General features: G+C 39.1%; 2 protein-coding genes and 1 long non-coding RNA gene across 4 annotated transcripts; 2 read left to right on the plus strand and 1 right to left on the minus strand.

Annotated features, from left to right (window-relative positions):
• Positions 1-1505: 1505 nt before the first annotated feature.
• Positions 1506-9769, minus strand: LOC124258227 (lathosterol oxidase-like). 2 transcript variants are annotated; one of them, XM_046692292.1, is made up of 4 exons: positions 9635-9769; positions 6285-6511; positions 4485-4617; positions 1506-3812 (listed from the first exon to the last, which is right to left on the minus strand). In XM_046692292.1, the coding sequence occupies exons 2-4, from the start codon at positions 6492-6494 to the stop codon at positions 3247-3249; spliced, it is 909 nt and encodes a 302-aa protein (XP_046548248.1). In that variant the 5' UTR covers positions 6495-6511; positions 9635-9769; the 3' UTR covers positions 1506-3246. The 2 variants fall into 2 exon arrangements, with proteins under 2 accessions (XP_046548248.1, XP_046548247.1); XM_046692291.1 differs by lacking the exon at positions 9635-9769 and adding an exon at positions 9508-9603.
• On the plus strand, positions 2470-6278 carry LOC124258228. Its single transcript, XR_006893546.1, has 3 exons — positions 2470-2480; positions 2922-2927; positions 5931-6278. It is a non-coding gene; the product is annotated as an uncharacterized LOC124258228 (long non-coding RNA).
• Positions 9770-11463: 1694 nt separating the features above from the next.
• LOC124258237 (ATP synthase subunit g, mitochondrial-like) lies at positions 11464-15366 on the plus strand. The gene is made up of 3 exons (XM_046692304.1): positions 11464-11620; positions 12805-12965; positions 15106-15366. Exons 1-3 carry the CDS (start codon positions 11548-11550, stop codon positions 15232-15234), a joined length of 363 nt encoding a protein of 120 aa, XP_046548260.1. The 5' UTR covers positions 11464-11547; the 3' UTR covers positions 15235-15366.
• The last annotated feature ends 1732 nt before the right edge of the window (positions 15367-17098 follow it).

Consider the following 17098-nt stretch of genomic DNA (forward strand, 5'->3'; position numbering starts at 1 on the left):
TGAAAAGTATCATAACAATTCATTATCACAGATATAAAGGATTTCTTTCATCAGCAGAACTGCATCTGTCAGTAATACTGATGTCACTTGTCTGTACAACAGATTCCCATTATTGTGGATCATAGATATCTTGATACCACATCTACTTAGCTAATGAATTCATCAACTGAAATTTATCTTGAACAGAAATCAAACTGACAATTCGATCAATTTAAAATGAGCCATGAACTGACTTGTCAGTAATCAACCTCCAGTCTGAGGTGTCACAAGAAATCACTGATATTTGGATGGGGATAACTATTGATGAGATGTTTCATTCAGTACAGAGCTCGATTTAAGGAAATGAAACCTACTTGCACTGTGCAACCTTAGGTAATAACCAGGTTGCACAAGACAACAGGTTGCACCTGCTGCAAAACAAGAAATTATATGTAATACTTGAAATTTGGTATTAGTGATTAAGAACATTCTGACAAAATTATTCTGGGTCTGATGAAGATGTTATCTTACTTTATATAATTTCATGTCATCAGTAGTAAGAGCCAATCAATCACTGCCTGTGTAGTCATCAGTCAATGCTCCAAGCCAGTTCCTCATACATAGTAGGGTGAAATGTAATCAATCCCAGTACACAAACCAGGGGCGGATACAGCTTTTTCAGAAAATGGGGGTGCACACTATTGAGAAAAGGAGGGGTGCACATTTGATTTTCACCCGAGTTTCAATGGTCATTTAACAATCTTTCAGCACCAAAGGGGGGTGCACACCCCTGCACCCCCCCTCTGGATCCGCCTATGCATACACATTCTTATATGACATGGAGCCAAGAATCATAGCACTTCTAGTTTATGTGGCCGACATAGTGTCTTAAAATAGCACAGTTACATATTTTGAAATGTTTTCAAAGAATACAAGGCAAATAAGTGGCATCATTATTTCTGCATAAATTAAAAGAGTTGATTGTTGAAAATATCAACATGCACAGAGTGAAAATTGGCACAACTATGAGTTTGTTTCTGACACAAGTTCTTAATAAATGCTCACTTCACACATACACTAATCACTTTGTTAAAAAATATCCACAAGCAAACATAAGTCTTCAGTCATTCAGAAGACCGATACTCTGAATTACTCCAGGGACAAGAGAACCCTGCATTCAAGGAGACCACAGGTGTCAGATAGGAAGGCACTGTTTACAGTATTGAGGTCCAAGTGGTTGTTAGACTTTCTACTACTAAGGCAGGGCTGCCAACCCTAATTTAGCCCAGTTAGTATCTTGGCCAAGACTGATGCAAAAATTAGTAATAACCTTTCAAAAGGATTTTCATATTTAATAAAAAATAGAGAGAGATATTCTAAGAACTTGTTATTAAGATTGTACTCACCTAAATCAGTAGTATATAGCCATATGTCTTGATACTGAATAAAATGTAGTTGAAATTTATTGTGTATGGTACGTATGCTATTTTAAAATTTAATTGAATGTATTTATTTTTTTTAATTTGTATATTTTGACTGCTATCGTATCACGCTTTTTTGTGTTATATTTTCGTAACGAATACAATAAAATCGTATGGGTTGGTATCTCTGGTAAGGTAATTGAATGATATGTCATCAAGGAGAAACAGGATGTCTGTTGTCATGAGGTACACTGTTAATAATGGTGCTCAGGTAACCTTCCATGTCCCTGAACATTTACTCTCATGTTATTACTTACACTGGCTACTAATATTTCTCTTAGTGCATTCAATGTTTTCACCACCTTGGTTTAGTTCTGAATATTCATTTAACAGAACTTCAGAACTTTGAAGCCACTGATAAGCACTTTGAGCATTATTCACTACAGGAAAGTTCATCTTTACATGAAACCTGAACAAAAGTATCTGAGAAGACATCCTGACACACAGCCAGGATGGATAGACTTAGTAATCACACACAGTGTTGACATACTCTAGTCCATTTGCATCTTTTCAGGATTATTTGAGTTAAGATACAGAAACTAATGGAGTTATGGTGAATAATTTAGCGTAGTTACACAAACACACAGCCTATGGTGATCTTTGGAATGGCGATCATAAACAGGGTCTGACATATACTGAAATAAGACAACATAAACCAGTAATACATTACAAATACGTGTGAGATCACAAATAGCTTCAACAACAACAATGCTGACATATTGCAAGTATCGCTAAACACTTAAATCAAGCATAACATACAACATGAAAACAAGGAGACTAAATATCTGAAAAAAATATTCACTGCTTCTGATCCAAATTCTTTCCTTTACTGTTACAATATTCTTTGGTCAGAAATAAAACAATATTTGACCCTTTCTTTAATGATTTCCTACTACTAGTAGGAGGACAAACACTGACAGTGTGTGACTTACTCTGTCAAACCACTCCTTTAGCGATATCTTCAGTATTTAAAAAAATAGCATTGTTTCTGTATGCATTATTGTATAGACATGAACTGTTGTTCTGATCTCAAGAGGTAAACAGACATGAAACATGTTCCAATGTTAACTATTACAGTGATCACATCAATGACAAAAGTAACCATTAAAGACTATAATTTCTTATTACATATGCTATCCACATAAATATATATTCATGTTATAGGTTTTCGGACAGTTAAGAGCATCCGTTGTTGTTTTGATTATTGCATAACCAATTGTAAAACATGTCACTAGGTTACTATCAGATAACATTATCCTAAACACAAACCATCAGTGTAGAATTTACAATTTCTGAGTGACGCAACACCTCGCATGACACCCAAAGTGAGCAATGATGTCTGAAAATGTATGATGTCCGAAAACCTATGATCTGACGATGTGTAAAAAACATTTTCACTTTAAAAATACTATTTCAGTTCGTAAGCAACTAGCAAGAAAATGTTTTTAAAATGTTAAAAAGGTACTTGTACTGAAAATAAGTACATATTAATGCCAGGATGGGCGTATTTAGTGTTGCCATGGTAACAGGAAAGACAACTCTCTTGACAGGATCATCTCAACAGCTCACAAAAAGACATAAGTGGGCAAACATTCCTGTCAGATTAGCAGTGAATGTAGGCAAGGGTCAGGTCAAGGTGGGGATCATTACCCAGTACACATAGTTGGTAACAGGGACCTACAATAAACTGCGTGTCACATGAACATATTAAAATCCGGACATAAAAGGAGATACATCATTTCACAACCCTTTTCCCTTCCATCTTCACATGTCTGTATCACATAATTTAACTATTCTTTCGACTACGCAGGTTGTAGCCATTCTGACTTTTGGCATTCCCATTCATAACAGTCCCATTTTCTCTGTCTTTTATTTTCTGCATCTTCATGACCTCGTCCAGCGGGCCACAGCCCTCTAATGCACTGGGGCTGCGGAAGGACCCCCCAATCTTGTCCCAGAGTGTGAAGAACTGTCCATAGTTGTACAGGTAAAACAAGTGGTGGTCCATGTGGTGTGCAGACCCATTGATGAACGGACGAAGAAGCCTTGGAACACGGTAGTCTCCATCATGGATGGACACGGTCCATAAGTTGACGAATATGAAGAGACCAAGGTAGGTGACTTTGTGAAGTGGGAAGAGGAAGGGATAGATGTGGTAGGGTAGGGACTGCAAGAAGCCGTCCAGGGGGTGGAAGGAGTGGCTGGCGAAGGGGGTGGGGACCTTCCACTTGTGGTGCAGCTTGTGAAGCCACTTGTACACATACTTGTGGTGCAGATAGCGGTGGATCCAGTAGATACACATGTCCGTGAACAGGATAAACGTCATCACACTGGAGAACACTCCAATCCAACCTGGAACAGACGTTAGACAAACACTGACGGTGTGAGAACAGACTCAACACTCCCAGCCAACTCTGCACTCTCATTACACAATAACTGAGGCTGTGTTTGAACACTCAAAGCTTGTCTTGAACAGACATTATGCCAATATAAATGTTGTAGTTTCCATAACATTTTCAACCAGGGTTTGTTACCACTACTCTGATAGCCCAAGACTGCTAAAAGGTGAAATGACGATGTTTTTTCTGGTAGACTTTATATTTTCATATCTTGTGTTAACATAGTGCATATGTGTTGGAGAAGACTGAAACGATTTTACTATGTTTGACAAATAATTTTATGTCTTTTATTGATATTATTATTCACCATTAAGAGTGAGTGAGTGAGTTTAGTTTTACGCCACATTTAGCAATATTCCAGCAATATCACGGCGGGGGACACCAGAAATGAGCTTCACCCATTGTGCCCATCTTGGAAATCGAACCCCGGGTCTTCAGTGTGATGAGCAAACGCCTTAACCACTAGGCTACCCCATCGCCCCTAACCATTAAGAAGTAACCTGAAATGAGTGCAGATTGGATATCAGAAACGACATAACTTCTGATATGCCTTGAGTACAGCAAGTTTCAAAAGTATAAATGATGATGAGATAAGGTGTTAGGGAAGTATGACGTAGCACCTCACCTAGCCTGGTGTCCTGCACTGAGTCATACAGCTTGCTGTACCCTCGGACCTCCAGGAAGAAGAGAGCGACTGTGGGGACGCTCATGAAGGGGATGGAGGTGCAGGCCACCTGGATCTCCAGGAACACCTGGTTCTGGGGACAAACAGTGATGTAACCATTCACACAAATATAACACTGAATACTGTACAAACAGTGATGTAACCATTCAGACAAATATAACACTGAATACTGTACAAACAGTGATGTAACCATTCACACAAATATAACACGGAATACTGTACAAAGCAGTAATGTATCTAATTTAAACACGTTTCTGTCTGACAGTGTTAGAAAATATATGTTTAAAAATACTAGCATTACCGACTAGCTAGATGATATTTTACAAGCTAATTTTTTATTTGTGTAAACAGCAACTACCAGATACAAAGAGAAATCTGGTAGTAGTAAAAGGAACAATATACAATTTACAAGTTTCAATCTATGTCAGTATCAAACAGTTTCAGTGACAAGGGACCATATCAAACACAACAAACAGAACACTTAAATCAGCCAAATATCTAGTCACTGACACCTTTTGGCAGGAAACCTGCATATTTGACACTTGAATAACAATATCCTTGCACAATAAATAGAATATCTAGTAGTAACACTACATTGTTTGCTTGTTCAATAGCAGAATTAAAATAACTTTGCCATGGTCTATTGTGATATAAGAAATATATTATTTTGGTTAAATGCAAAAGCCAGGATCAGAGTCATGGTAATAGCCCGTGATCAGTGTATCCTGGCTGCACTAAGGGACATGAGTCTTCACAGAACTTCTGTGATGCCACTGACCACTAAGGAAACATGCAACACTAAGATTTACCTGTAAACTTTAGTAAACAGAAGTGAGTGAGTGAGGTTTTATGCAGCTTTTAGCAATATTCCAGCCATTTCACAGCAGTGGAAACCAGAAAATGGGCTTTACACATTGTACCCATTTGGGAAATCGAACCCGGGACTTCAGCGTGACGAGCAGATGCCTTAACCACTAGGCTACCCCATCACCCCTGAGTAAACAGAACATGTTTGATGCAGATGCATGCTTTGAAAAAAATAGATATGAATGGAAAATGGTATCATGAATGAAATTGCACTTTGGTACCTACATGCTGACTACTGTAAATCATGAAATTAATGCGAAAAATGCGTCTGTACACTTCTCGCATTATTATAATGTCGCATTTCAGTCTGACCATGTCTACTTTTGAGAACTTAATAAAAGACAGAAAACGTAAATCTGTTGACACTACACATTACATCAATACAGGTCACTTCCTCATTACAGGAATCTCAAACCACGTGTAATTATCACTGGTTACAATCATTGGTCATTGTTTAAAGTCACTCAAGCACATCAGCCAGACTGGACATTCTCCAGCCACTTGTTTGTTGTACCCGAGTGGTAGATGACTTGCGCCTTTCAAGTCGGATTACGTTTATCCATGTTGTCATAAGACAAGTAGTAGCAAGCAATCACGTGATCAAACATGGCACCGTAATCAAACCATCCTCAGTTCATTTCCATTCATTGCTTAACAAGCTCAATTCAGGTGATGTGTAAAGAGCAAGTGTGAAACAAAAAAGAACACCACCAAAGATTCAGGGTGTCACATTTTATCATCAACACAGATTCCTGAGCTCGCATTAATTTCGTGACACTTTTAGACTAGACCCTCACACTCTCATTAAATTGGTGACGCATTAATTTCACGATATACAGTATCTAAAATAGTTGAAACATTTAGAAGATTTACCTTTAGTATCTGTGGATGTTGCAAGTGTCTTTTGTCAAATATAAACACATAGGTGAATGATGCCACAATCAGGTAGAGCAGGTAGCCCCCCACATTGGCAATGGCGAGCAGACTGAGGACTTGACGTACAGGGTCATTCTCCGCCCACGTCTCGGGGTACACATAGGGAGTCAGGAAGTAGTGGTCGGCCACATTTAGAACCAGATCCATGATGCAGTAATATCAGTCTGTGAACATCAATAGTAATCTGATTACACTAGACAAACATTTGCTTGAAGGTCCAACATACAATCTAGGGCTGTGCATTGGCAAAATCAACATATTGCACTTTATTATCCATATGGTGAAAGATAACCAGTGTCATATATATACAATGTATATATATGTGCACACGTGCACATATCACTTTGGCCTCGCAGCCATTGTTTTTGATTCATTGTCTGTGACGTCATTAATGTACATGAATAAAATGGGTAATAAAGAAATTATTACACTTGAGCAAGTGTGTCATACAACTTATACGAAACGAGTATGAAATTTTGTATTGCAAGAGCGAGGAAGAATCGTGTAATCTGTATATTCTCTGCAGGGCTCCAGATAATTTTTCAACATCAGGAGTACGTACTCCATATTTTTCACTACAGGAGTACTGGAAAACCTTAAGAGTACATTTAGAGTACTGAGTGGAATTTAATGGCGTATCAGTAATCTTGTGTTTCGTTTCATATATGCACCACAACATTGATAGTCTTGTGTAAACAGGTCAATAAACCAATATTTTTTTCAGATAAATACGTCTGTAAATGATTCTAAGACCGTACACTATTGCTGTGGTGCGTACCTGCTACGTTTTCTAAATTATTTGCTACCGTATCGTGCATATTTTGTATCCGTACATACGCCGATACGGCCCTTATCTGGAGCCCTGCTCTGTATATTCCATTAAAAGATGATGTACTTTATCCTGTGAATTTGTTTTATGTTACATCGTAATAGGTTGAGGTCATGATGCTGTTGAAAATACCTCCCATTTGAGGTGAAAGGGTACGCTCTTACCACGGTATGGTACGTATTGCGGTACAAAGCCTTCGGTTCGGTCCGTGTCCGTTTGCATATATGACATATGATCATAATGCAGATAAGAAAAGAAACGCATTTTGACAAAATGATTCTATTTCTAGACATTTTAGAAAAGATTTAAAAAGGTGAATAAAATGATGGTTCGAAAACCGAAATAAAAAATATTTTTTTTACTGCATTACGGTATACCGAAACGAAGGCAAAATTCTGCGGTTCTACTAATACCGCAGTATACCGTTTCACCCCTACCTCCCATCATCTTATCTTTCTAATTCTTTCAATACTGTCAAGATGCTGCATCCATATCAATAATATCAATCGGTGAAAGTTTTTCTATAAACTTGTCCATCCTTGAACATTAAAAAGACATATGGCAAGGTGATGCCAACCATCTTTCATGCAGTGGGTTTGCCCTAAACGTATTCAAACCACTGTGTCAGCAGCCTCAAAGTTGTCCGAGGCAGATGTTGTGCCCTTATTATGTCCGTCTCTTAACATAGGAATGAGCAATCCTCTAAAAGTTTCATAACCGCAGATACATGTTGCTCACTACAGGGCATCTGGCAACAAACTGCAGTCAAACAAAGCCACCCTGTTGCTCTACCTCCCCAATGTTCGTCCAACTGTGACCCCATTGCTCTACCCACAATGTACTTGTGGAATGCATCCTCATGCTGTAACTGTAACAGTACAGGGAAAATTGTAAATTTCCCTATGATACTGAAAATTTAAGGTAATGACATACCCTGCTCTGAATTTCAAAAATTTTACAATACTTTTTATGGCTGTGCATTGTTTTACTAATGTGATCATGTAAGTAGGACTAATTGCTGCTATTTACTTTATAATTATGAAGTTATTAAATACATGTATGTGACTGCTTACTTATAATTTCTATTGGTCAAAAGTTGGACTACTTAAACAAAACATACATCCAACTCACACATCAGGTGATGAAGGAGCAAGCATACGCTCCGAAACGTCGTGTTATTCACAATAAAGAAGTGTTGACATCCATAAATCTTGCTTTTCTTATGCATTCCACTTCTAAATGCCCTTCAAAGATTTGAACCAAATTCAGGGGCCACTCCGGGACAACTCGTTAAGAAGGTGTGAACGTGGGGGTCAGTGTGGGACAACTTATTAGTTGTCAAAACAAAGAGTTAATCTGCTACTGTGAGTAGAAGAGGCTGCTGAGGCTGTTAGCATATGTCATCACAACATCTGTGAAGAAAAGAGCCAGAGAGGAATTCGTCAGCATCCCACAGATATACGAACAAGAAAGAAAGAAACTATTGACAGGTTCAGCAGACGCAACACTACTAGAAGCTGCTACAAATCTGAAACTCTTACACAGTGTGAAGTCGAGTTTGTACATACAACGTGCCAAGAAAGTTCCACAGACAGCAAGCAGCAACAGATATTCAGCTTGATGGTGAATGGACAGAGACTTTTTTCTGGTGATGACTTTCTGCTCATAGACAATGTTCAAGAAAGTAGTAGAATTCTTGTATTTGCTACTGTTGATAACCTGCAAAGGCTGTGCAAGAGCGATACTGTTTCCATGGATGGTACCTTCAAGATCTGCCCCAAGATTTTTTACACTGTTGGTAATTAAGCTGACTGGATTTAGAGAGGCCAGTGTGGTAACACTAAAAGTGATCAGGGGCCACTCTGGGATGGGTTGTTAACTCCGGGCATAAATCACTGTGGAAGCTTGACCAGTGTTGCTGCTAGGTAAATATTATTACCACTCGTCTTACGCAATACTGTCATTGTAAATGTACTGTCACTGTTTAGGGTTATAAACTAAAATAGCATGCGGTCAACAGGTCATCAAAGTAATCTATGATAATAATCACAGCATCATCAAAGACGATACGATACCTAGTAACTTGTTGTTTAACTTTCTTTAATCACCACCTGGTCATATGAAATACACCTGGTCAATGGTCGGAACATATTTCATAACTGTCGGCGATAGCAGTTCCTGCCATTTAAACAACCTCGCCCCCTGAACAATAAGTAACCTGACACAACAGAGCAGCAAGGCTTATATGTCATGTTACAAAATGTGTACTATTTATCAAAACACAAACAAAACGTAACGAACATCAATTGCAACAGTAACAAATGATCCAACCTCTACCAGGCCCCTGTAGACCGATCAGCTGTCAACCTCCTCCTACATTACCATCAACACACAGACAGGGGAACTCAACAGGTCTAGTAAAACCTTCCGTTTCTGTCTTTGTAACAGTAACACTTACATTTTGTCAGTTGTCAACCTTTCAAACAGATGTATAACCTCGTACTGAAGAATTACAGACTACCCAACGAACTGAACTACCGCCATCTTGTAATCGCGTAATGCCCTTACACGATCACTGATTGGCTGAAGTTTGTCGAGCCAGCGCCGTACGATAAATGGCCATACAGCACAGCGGTACATTCATGGGAAGAATCACGTTTTCAGTGAATGTCTCGATCTGTTATTTATCATCCCCACACAAGATTACGCTAAGCTTATGGCCTATATTAAAAACAAGGTTAGATATGAGGTCCACTACGTTTAAGCAGTACTGGATTAACTTTTTGTGATGATTATGTTACTCTGCTCTGGACAAGTGCTGGAATACTTATGCCCCCCACCCCCATTTCAAAATGACTTAAGATCACATTGAAGATTATTTTTTTGCGTTGACGAACCCCCTGAACCCCCACCTTTAAAAATTCCTGGATCCGCCCATGGTATTTAATGAACACAGAGGGAAAATTCAAAATATCATCCCTGCGATTGTCACCTTGTTATTATGGTATTATATGTAGGTCGGGGCATTTGATGCAGTTATACCTGATAGAATGACAGATACATACGATTCCTCTCTGACGCTCGTTTTGTTTTAATGCGAAGTTACAATCTCATAAATCCGTATCAGGAGGTTGAATCACAACGAGTGGCAGATAGGGTCATTTTGTGTCAGAAGCCATGACAACCATGCCTACATGAGTTTGGTTACGATGGGAGCAAAGAATAAAAAGGAATAATATATATATGGACACAGCAATAGAATCACAATGGATGACACACACACACATACACTGAAAACCATGATGCAAACGTGGTAGTATACACAGAGTACACTTTTTATGAATGTCGGGGTCAAATACTTATCAATGCCACGTGATCAGTGGTAATATAGAGGGTGAGTTCATTACGGTCATGCGTATAATCTGCAGTGATGATAATGAGAGGTGTATTGTATACGTGTGAAGTACAAACCGAACCTGCAGTTGGTAGTGAAATGAATGCATGAGTAGTTAGACTAACAACTAGTCTCTGAAATGAACATATTTTACAGAAAAAAGGCTCATAGTGAAAAAAGTCAAAATATAATAAAAAGAAGCCCTGAGACTTTCTTCATTTTCAGACTAGACTTGACACATTTTCTAGACTTGCGTGGGATTTCTTGTATATATTTGCTTCGGGGTCTGTATGACAGACCAGTGAGTAGTATAAACCCCGCTTATAGTGAGTGAGTATGAATAATACACAAAGAACCCCTGCATATCCCCCTCTGGATCCGCTTATGCATATATAGATGTAACAATTACCTGTATTTTGCTGATAGTCATCTTTCGCCCACGTAATTAACTAGAAACAAATTTCATCGTGGCTTTAAGCGTCGTTTTACTTCTTTATTCCCTATTTCACGATGTCAATAAGTCATGTATTGATAATAGAAAACAAATGTTGATATCACCTCATTCGATTTAATAGTACTCCTTACAAATCTATTACGCGACACGCGAATATTACAAATTTAGTAATCGATTCTCTATCGTTTGAACGTAATATTTTCGTAGTTAGATCAAGAGGACATAGTTTTAATGTTTTTGAAATGCTTATTCATTTAGTTTTACGTGATGAAAAACGTACAATAAAATCACGCGGGGTAAAATTATATTTTCACACTAGAACAAGCGAATTTCTTACGCGTTTTCGTACGCTGAAAAAGCAAGAACGTGTAGTTCAAGAGAGTTATGCCCCTTAGATTACCAAGCGGCATTCATTCGGAATACATCGTGAAGGCAGCGAGGTTGTTGCACTCGGCTCAAGCATATCCGAGATATAGGAGACACCTCCGGGACGTGTTGAAAGCGTTTCGGGCCTCGATTCAAGATGGCGAAAGCGGCAGGAGCTGTGTCTCGAATGGGCATGTCCCTTGTCACAAAGACAGGGAACTCAGCTAAGGGTGACTATACAGAAACATTGTAGTCTATCGCGGTTATTTGAACTCCAAATAGTGTGTATACGATGCCCTCATTTTACTGACAGCTTGCTGAATCCCCTGTGGTATTGACTTGACCTTGGTAAAAGTTGGTTTTGTGAAATCATGTAGGATTGGAATGTAAACAGCCATAATGTGGACGCAAAATAGATGGTGGGACAAGAGTGCAGTTTCACTTGTATGATCCTTAGGTTCAGGTACCTCCCGTATCAAACATCTCTTAACAATCCTCGGGGTTTGTACGCCAGGTAAATTGATGCAAGTTTATTCTATGAATAACGTTTGCCGAAGACGAAGAACAATATTTGACCAGTTGATGAATATGGCTTGAGGACGTGCGTTACGTGAATTCAACAGTAGCCACTGTGAACAGCACAGCACATCATTCAAGCAGTTCAAGACCAACTGACAAGGTCATGAAATTCAGAATCAGTGCCTAGTAATGACATTACGTTTGGTACAGGTTATCTTTACACTTGTAATAAAGACAATAATGCACAAAATTCTACCATGCTCTCTGACCCAAAGGATTTTAAAGTGAAAAGGGGAACCTAAGGAAATAAAACACAGCATGTTATATTATGCATTTTGCTATTCAGATTGTCAAAACACTATATTATAGTGAAATGGTACTAATTTGCTTCTTGCCAGAAACACTGGTAATAAATGCTTAACAGTATTCACTGTGATACTGATGTATGTTATCAGACTTACAGTAGTATTATCCTGTCTGAATTGAAATTAAAAGTTTAGTGCCTCACACTGACAGTGACACAATTTTGTTTTGGTACTCATCACATTATTTTCTTGATGCATTAATTTCATCATTTGCAGTGTTGTTTCACTTGTCAAGCAGTAACATTAGTATCACAACACCAACACGACAGAAAATGAATAGCAGTACACTTTGTACTATATAGTGGTTCAGTGACACATGTGACAATTGAGGCTGTTAATAGTCACATGTAAGTTGTGCTCTGCAAAGATTTTCAACCAAGTCCTCATTCTTCAGTGAAATTGGTCATTGAAGGCATTGCACCAAATTGATTCTTGCATAAGTTAAACACCTCTGTGTTTGCCAGTAGTGCTGTCAATATAGTTTATCCTCCAAGTTGTAATTTAACTTTATTTTGCTGTTTATTGATTAGGTCTTCAAGCCTATGCCATCCCACGCCTACAGACATTCTGGAAGTATGCCAAGGTTGAGTTGAAGCCCCCATCATTGGGCGAGATGGGTCAGGTGCAGGAGGGAATCAACAACATTATTGTGTCTGCACGCACAGGGAAGTGGAAGCAACTCACAGTTAGGGTGGGTAATATCATCAGGGTACCAAAAGTTCTAAAATGTACTCATGTATCATTAATCTTGGCACAACAGGATAAATGTTGGATTATTTAGTTTCTCATTTTTTTATTCCAAAAGATTACTGGTGTACTGTAAAGTAAGATTGAGACTGCTGTACATTTTCATGTTCATCATGTTCATATTTAACAGTGTAGGAAAGATGTAGAAAATCTAGCCTGTCCTCCAAATATAAATATAACACCATTTCAAGACTTAAAACTGGATTGTTTTATTTTAAGCTATCATTTAATATGACACACATGATTATTCTAGTATCCTTTGGCAGTAAATATTCAAAAAGGTTATAATCATTATATATATATATATATATATATATACTAGGCACATAAAGAAACTGTGCATCCAAAAATTTAAAATCTAAATTTATCAAACCTGTGTAGACACATAAGGATTTAAACTCAGAGATTAGTGACATGTATCCAACATGTATGCACGTGCCACGTTCCATGACGTCAGTGGGTTCGTCCTTGAGACGTGCAATACGTTGTTGCACGTGCATTCCGGGAAAGAGAAACAGAGCAAATGAATGCCACACAATACTGTCACTTTGGAAAGCTCAACCCCTGCCATTGCGATCGTTCAAAAATTAAATGGCTATTGAAACGCGATAGCATGCCAAGGCTCACGCCTGCACAACGTCATGAGGCCAATGGGATGGTCCGTGGGGGAATGTCTCAACGACAAGTGGCTGCACATTTCCACTGCCACCGGAACACCATTTCTGCACTGGTGAGACGCTAACAGAACACAAATGACGTCATCAATCGGCCACGTTCTGAATGTCCACGTGTAACAACGCCAAGACAGGACAGATGGATAAGGGTGACCCATCTTCGCCACAGGTTTCAGACTGCAGTGATGACTGCCCGAACCATCCCAGGACTTCGCCGTATCCATCATCCTAACACAGTTCGACAACATTTACGTCATCATGGGATCAGACCACGACACGCCCCGCCATACGGCCTATCCTGACACAACGTCATCGACAAGCTCGCCGAATGTGGTGCCGAAATCATGTCCGCAGACCCTTGTTTTGGTGTGGAGAAATGTTGTTTTTACAGATGAGTCCAGGTTTAACATTTCCCATAGTGATGGACGTCAACGTGCCTATAGACGCGTGGGAGAACGTTATGCACAGGCCTGTGTCTTGGAGAGGAATCGCTTTGGTGGTGGTTCCGTGATGAGTTGGGGTGGAATAACAGCACGCCAAAGAACTCCTTTGGTGATTGTTCAGGGCAACTTACCTGGTGTGGGCTACAGGGATCAGATTCTTCGACCTGTGGCAATTCCTTTTCTGCAACATCATGGCCCTGGGTTAACATTCCAACAGGACAATGCCCGCCCTCATACGGCAAGGGTTGCTATGGATTTCTTGCAACACCACAACGTTGACTTACTGCCTTGGCCTGCAAATTCACCGGATCTCTCCCCGATAGAGCATGTTTGGGACGAGATGGATCGACGTCTACACCATCTTCCTCATCCGCCAGATAACGTCCTTGACCTTGCAACAGAACTTGAGAGAATCTGGCGTGACGTTCCACAAGCCTTCCTTGCACGTCTGATAGGCTCTATGCGTCGTCGATGCACTGCTGTTCTCAATGTCGATGGTGGACAGACCCGTTATTGAGCTTGTGACATGGTCATTTGACCCCTGTCCCGCTGTGGACTCGTGATGTCATTGTGATTGACTTTTCAATTGAAATTCTCCCGACTTGTCATGGTCTCATGATCCCTCCATTAAAGTTTATATGAACCTTTGATATTGTTATCGTACTTATCAACTGGGATAATATTTTGACGATGCCCAGTTTCTTTATGTGGCTAGTATATATATGTCATTGGTTTGCTAAAACTGACCCGACATGAGGACGGACTAGATATTTTTTTTTTTAACCTGTCCTCCACAATATTTACCCGTGTCGGAGGTTGGGACGGGCTATCTTTCCTACACTGTATTTAAGTGTACAAGATGCACCAGAATTCCATTGTACTGCAGTGTGGGGCTAGTATTGACAAGCCATTTAATAGCTGAACTTCAGATATCAAAAGGATTGACTCATTTTTTCTTTCATTGCAGCAAGCAGGTCTAAACACATTAGTGGGTCTGGAGGTACTTATGTGTTTCTACATTGGCGAAATCATTGGCAAGAGAAACATCGTCGGTTACTATATACCAGGTGCTGTCCACTATGAGGGCTCTGTATAGTGCATCATTGAGACTGTGTGTGTTGATCGGACTGCTAGACATCTGCCATCAGGATCCAAACTTTCGATGTTCCATCAGTTTGTAATTATTCATGGAACCTTTTCTTAGGTGAATTAAAAATGATAAAATCTAGGAGGGTGTTCGTGTTGTTCAGTATGTACCACTAATGTCGGAGTCTGCTTGAATCTCTTAAAATCATTTGCAATAGATCTGAGAGATGGACATAGGTTTGGGCTTAACCAGGCTGATTTCAATGACAATTATTTTAAAAACAAGGATTAAAGTTTTCAAAATATTCTTGTGATAAATAATTTGATCAAGTTTGAAGCCAGCGTCAAAGATGTTTAAGACAGCTATGGCCATTGTGTGATCCTTTGAACAAGGTGCAAAGGACTCTCAATGGGCATGTTATTTTCACAAACATCTATGGATACAATTTATAGTTAGAATTGCCAATTGTATACATCATTAAGGGAGTAGCTTGATGTGTTTAGAAATTGTCCACAGTTCCCAAAAGGAACAGCTTTTCTCAGAGTCAGTTAATGATACAAGGATGACAATTTGCATTTATGATTAAACGATAAACATGTTGGACATTAAAAACTAGTATCAAGTATTGTTAATATACAGGGTTGTGGCCCTTGTTTGATCCTTTCAACTCCAAGTTGGAGACAAGTTTCCTTGGTAACCATAGACGACATTTTGCACACATCATTATGTAGGGGTGACTACTGAGAGGGAAACAACTATTGCGATAGTGATAGTCTATTGTGACCAACTAATAGTTTTTTCTCTCCTTTAGTTGTCTCATTTGAAGTCAATTCTCAAATGTATGTATAGTTTATATGGAATAAAAGCAAGTTGAAGTGGTTTCAGTCTCTCATAATAACTGACAAACTTGAAACCCCGATCAAGTAAACAGTTAAAACATAAACTCAATGAAGCTGCAGGGTCTGCACCCAAACAAAAAATACCCAAAAAAAAAAAAATGTTTAACAAAAATAAAGTCATAAAAAACTATCGATAGTCTCCCACACAATCGATGCATCAATAGTTTTTCATTTCTACCATCAAATAACTGCTATCCGAGATTCAACAATTGCAATCCATCGATAGTTCGATGCATCGTTACAGCCCTATCATTATGTGATGAATATTTTGTCAAGTTTGAATACTCTTGTCTGGAATTATTATTCTTTAGATTTATAACTTTGTATTTGTTCTGAGAGCAGAGAGGCCCAAATGGCGCTGTGCAGAGTTGCGTCTCTTGAGCAAGCAGGAACCATTCAATTTCAGGTTTGAAGGGGAGGGGGGGGTGATTGATTTTGTAGATGACATGCAGGAGGGGTCACTTACTTTGTACATAAATTTTAGGGGGTGTCATTCACATTGTACATGCTTCTCCATAAACATCATCACACCACCACCCACCCCTGCCATAAATTATGAACAGTCCCTAATAACTAAAGGTATGGCTTGTTGAGGTGACAATGTTTTCACTGACCAATTTCTGCACAATAGCAATTTTGTTCCCAGATTGCCTACGTTTGGCACTTAGTTCAGAATCCTTGGTAACTCACCGGTTTCTAGTAACCGATTAATCAGTTGATAGAAGTGCAGTGTGCTTTACAGAGTTCTGTCCCTTGGAAATTTATATGAATGTACAGCTCCCTCTCATGCGCTCTTGGCATGTGGTTTAACACTTATGTTGTCATGACCGTGGGTAAGACAACTTCCAAAACAGTGTAATGCTTACAGACTGTCCACAACATGGTAGATGTAGTACTGTCTTTCTTTTAGATTATTAATCCTTACCACACAATAAGCTAGGTTGGTTAGGCACAGTTTTAAGTTTGTAAATCTC

Source organism: Haliotis rubra, unplaced genomic scaffold (genome assembly GCF_003918875.1).
Source record: "Haliotis rubra isolate DU_JTF1 unplaced genomic scaffold, ASM391887v1 Scf688, whole genome shotgun sequence".
Taxonomy (NCBI): Eukaryota; Metazoa; Mollusca; class Gastropoda; order Lepetellida; family Haliotidae; genus Haliotis; species Haliotis rubra.